The sequence below is a fragment of the Carassius carassius genome, chromosome 3, assembly GCF_963082965.1.
Source record: "Carassius carassius chromosome 3, fCarCar2.1, whole genome shotgun sequence".
In the NCBI taxonomy this organism is placed as follows: Eukaryota; Metazoa; Chordata; class Actinopteri; order Cypriniformes; family Cyprinidae; genus Carassius; species Carassius carassius.
The window spans coordinates 330,517-333,016 of record NC_081757.1 but is presented as its reverse complement, the minus strand read 5'-3'; the positions used below and the strand labels follow the sequence as shown (position 1 = coordinate 333,016).

General features: G+C 40.0%; 2 protein-coding genes across 3 annotated transcripts in view; both read right to left on the bottom strand.

Annotated features, from left to right (window-relative positions):
- The window catches only part of emc4 (ER membrane protein complex subunit 4), a 2,368-nt gene extending 1,410 nt beyond the window's left edge, over nucleotides 1–958 (bottom strand). The window contains exons 1-3 of one of the 2 annotated variants that reach the window (XM_059521173.1): nucleotides 763–958; nucleotides 345–447; nucleotides 156–273 (exon numbers count right to left, since the gene is read on the bottom strand). In XM_059521173.1, coding sequence (XP_059377156.1) covers nucleotides 156–273; nucleotides 345–439 — 213 coding nt within the window. In that variant the 5' untranslated portion in view covers nucleotides 440–447; nucleotides 763–958. The remainder of the gene's footprint in view (nucleotides 1–155; nucleotides 274–344; nucleotides 448–762) is intronic. The other variant, XM_059521180.1, reaches the window with a different exon arrangement.
- A 375-nt stretch (nucleotides 959–1,333) lies between these two features.
- Nucleotides 1,334–2,500, bottom strand: part of LOC132128279 (adenylate cyclase type 4-like) — an 18,226-nt gene continuing 17,059 nt past the window's right edge. Inside the window, exons 24-26 of the mRNA XM_059540167.1 lie at nucleotides 2,460–2,500; nucleotides 1,915–2,039; nucleotides 1,334–1,818 (exon numbers count right to left, since the gene is read on the bottom strand). The exon at nucleotides 2,460–2,500 is cut by the window's right edge and continues 74 nt beyond it. Of these exons, the coding sequence (XP_059396150.1) occupies nucleotides 1,699–1,818; nucleotides 1,915–2,039; nucleotides 2,460–2,500 (286 nt within the window). The 3' untranslated portion in view covers nucleotides 1,334–1,698. The remainder of the gene's footprint in view (nucleotides 1,819–1,914; nucleotides 2,040–2,459) is intronic.

Genomic DNA, 2,500 nt, shown 5'->3' with positions numbered 1-2,500 from the left:
AGTGTGATGTTTCATTTACTCTGTTATATGAAGAGATATCAGAACGGAGTTGTGTGTATAGCTCATGTGGACTCTTGGGAAATGAACTGTTTTGTTCCCGTCTGGTGAAGTGTGGAGATGGTTTAGTGATATATATCAGAGGGTTGGAGCATCACCTTCTCCACCAGGTTGCGGTCGGCCTCCTGCACACTGGTGTCCGGCACCGGTTTATCCGAGTATCCCACCGGATACATGACGTCTCCGTCCTTGCTCTGTCGGTCACCGCGGCTCCTGCTGAGAAGCACAGAGAAGAGCATCAGCGAGGCGTGCTGACAAGGTTAACGAGGACAGATGTGATGCAGCACCTGCTGTTGCCCAGACTCAGCTCCAGAGACCACTTCATCCTCCTGACCGTGGCCCCGCCCCTCGTGGCCAGAGCCCCGCCCCCCGGTGACGTCATCGCTGCAGCTGCACACAAACACAGTGAGTTATTCTTAAACAAAGTGTCTTAATAATCAAATAAAACGCAGCTTGTTTGATTCTCTCGGTTTGCTAGGTTTCTGTCGTTATGTCTGACAGTGAATCTCTAAACATGGACAGAACGGACGCTTTCTCAATCCAGTTTGACATTTCTGAAACTGTAATGATTCAGGGATGAACACCTAACATCTATACACACATTAATACACACAATCGGTTTCTGCACTCCAGATATTTAAACACAGAGTGAATTAGTCCTGTTCGCTGATTAATGAGTTATATTTGTGTGTTTGATCGTCTCACCGTTCGACGCGCTTCGATCAGCCGTTAATCAAACGAGAAGGACGAGTAATGCTCGTCTAATGCAGTAAATGATCGGATTAAATAAGGTTTAACGATTAAATGAAACAATAACGCAACATCAAAAGCGCTGCTGCTGCTCTGCTGACACTCAGGAACCTGCAGATGTCGTCACGCGGACCGCACTTCCGTCCCCAGCATATGACGTCAGAGAGCTAGCTCTAAAATAAATATCGCGATCAGCGATAAACACCCAATAAATCCGTTAATTATTATTCTTAATAATAAATATATATATATTATTAAGAATTATTATTTTTAATAATAATTTATATTTATTTTTAAACGACACAACTAAACACACTATATTTCTGTTTAGATCTTATTAAAAAACATTACTATTAAACTTTTTATTATTACTTTTACTACTTAAGTTTGTGTTATGGATTTATGATTTTACCAGCCAAAAACATTATGTTATTAATAATAATAAAAAAGAAAACACTCAATGATTATTTTTAAGATAAGCCTCCATACATTACGAACTAAACATTTTTTAAGAGTCTACTTTTTTTATTTCGTTGTTAGTCAGCCATTTCATTAGTCACGAAATAGTTAAACATTAAAACACAACAAACAACTCTTTAATGAAACATTGAACTTTATTTTGAACATGATATCATACACGTTTACTTCTCAAACATACAACACATCAAATAAATATTAGCAAACATTAATAAATAAGTGCAACAAGTTCAGGAGGAATACTAGAGATTCAATATAAAACTACAGTCTTTGGAAACGGAGAAAAGTTGGTCACTTGGCATTGTTTAAAACAATAGATTAACTTCAGAAGCAGAAGCTTCAGTGTCAGAAGGTCTAGAATTGGTTAAATCTAAGAGTATTTTGTTTCTGTCCTGTTCAGACGGCGTGCTGCGGTCACTGCTCAGAGTTGATGAAGTACGTGGTCAGCTGTCCTTTGCCTTTCACATTGATGACTCCTCTCAGAGTCACGCTGTAGCCCAGTGTCTGAGCCACCTGCGCCGTCTCCTCCGTCACCTGAGCACACACACACACACACACTCACTCAGCTGAGCGTCAGACACTGACACAGATCTCTGAGGTGTTGACACACTGATGTTTGAGGTGCGTCACCTGTATTTTGTCCAGGACTCCAGTGCTGTCCATCCTGCTGGCCACATTAACCGTGTTTCCCCACATGTCATACTGAGGTTTATGAGCGCCGATGACTCCTGCGATCACAGGACCGTGGTTTATACCTGAACACAACACAGAGAGATGCTAGATACATACCACTGTACAGTGTTTTCAAAAGAGGTCTGCTCAACAAGACTGCATTTATTTGATCAAAAATCCAGTAAATACACTAAAATAGTTTTATCTCTTTTCTGAGTGAATCTGTGTCAAAGTGTAATGTATTTCTGTGATGCTCCGCTGTATTTTCAGCATCATTGCTCCAGTCTCCAGTGTCACATGATCTTCAGAAATCAGAATAATATGATGATTTACTGCTCAAGACACATTTCTGATTATTATCAATGATGAACACAGTTGAGCTGCTCAATATTTCTGTGGAAACTGTGATGCATTTTATTTTTCAGGATTCACAGATGAATAGAAAGTTCAGAGGAACAGTGTTTATTTTATATCTATCTAAATGAATGATGTGTGTGCTGTACCGATCCTTAGTTTGAAGTTGTTGAAGGAGTGCAGGTTGATG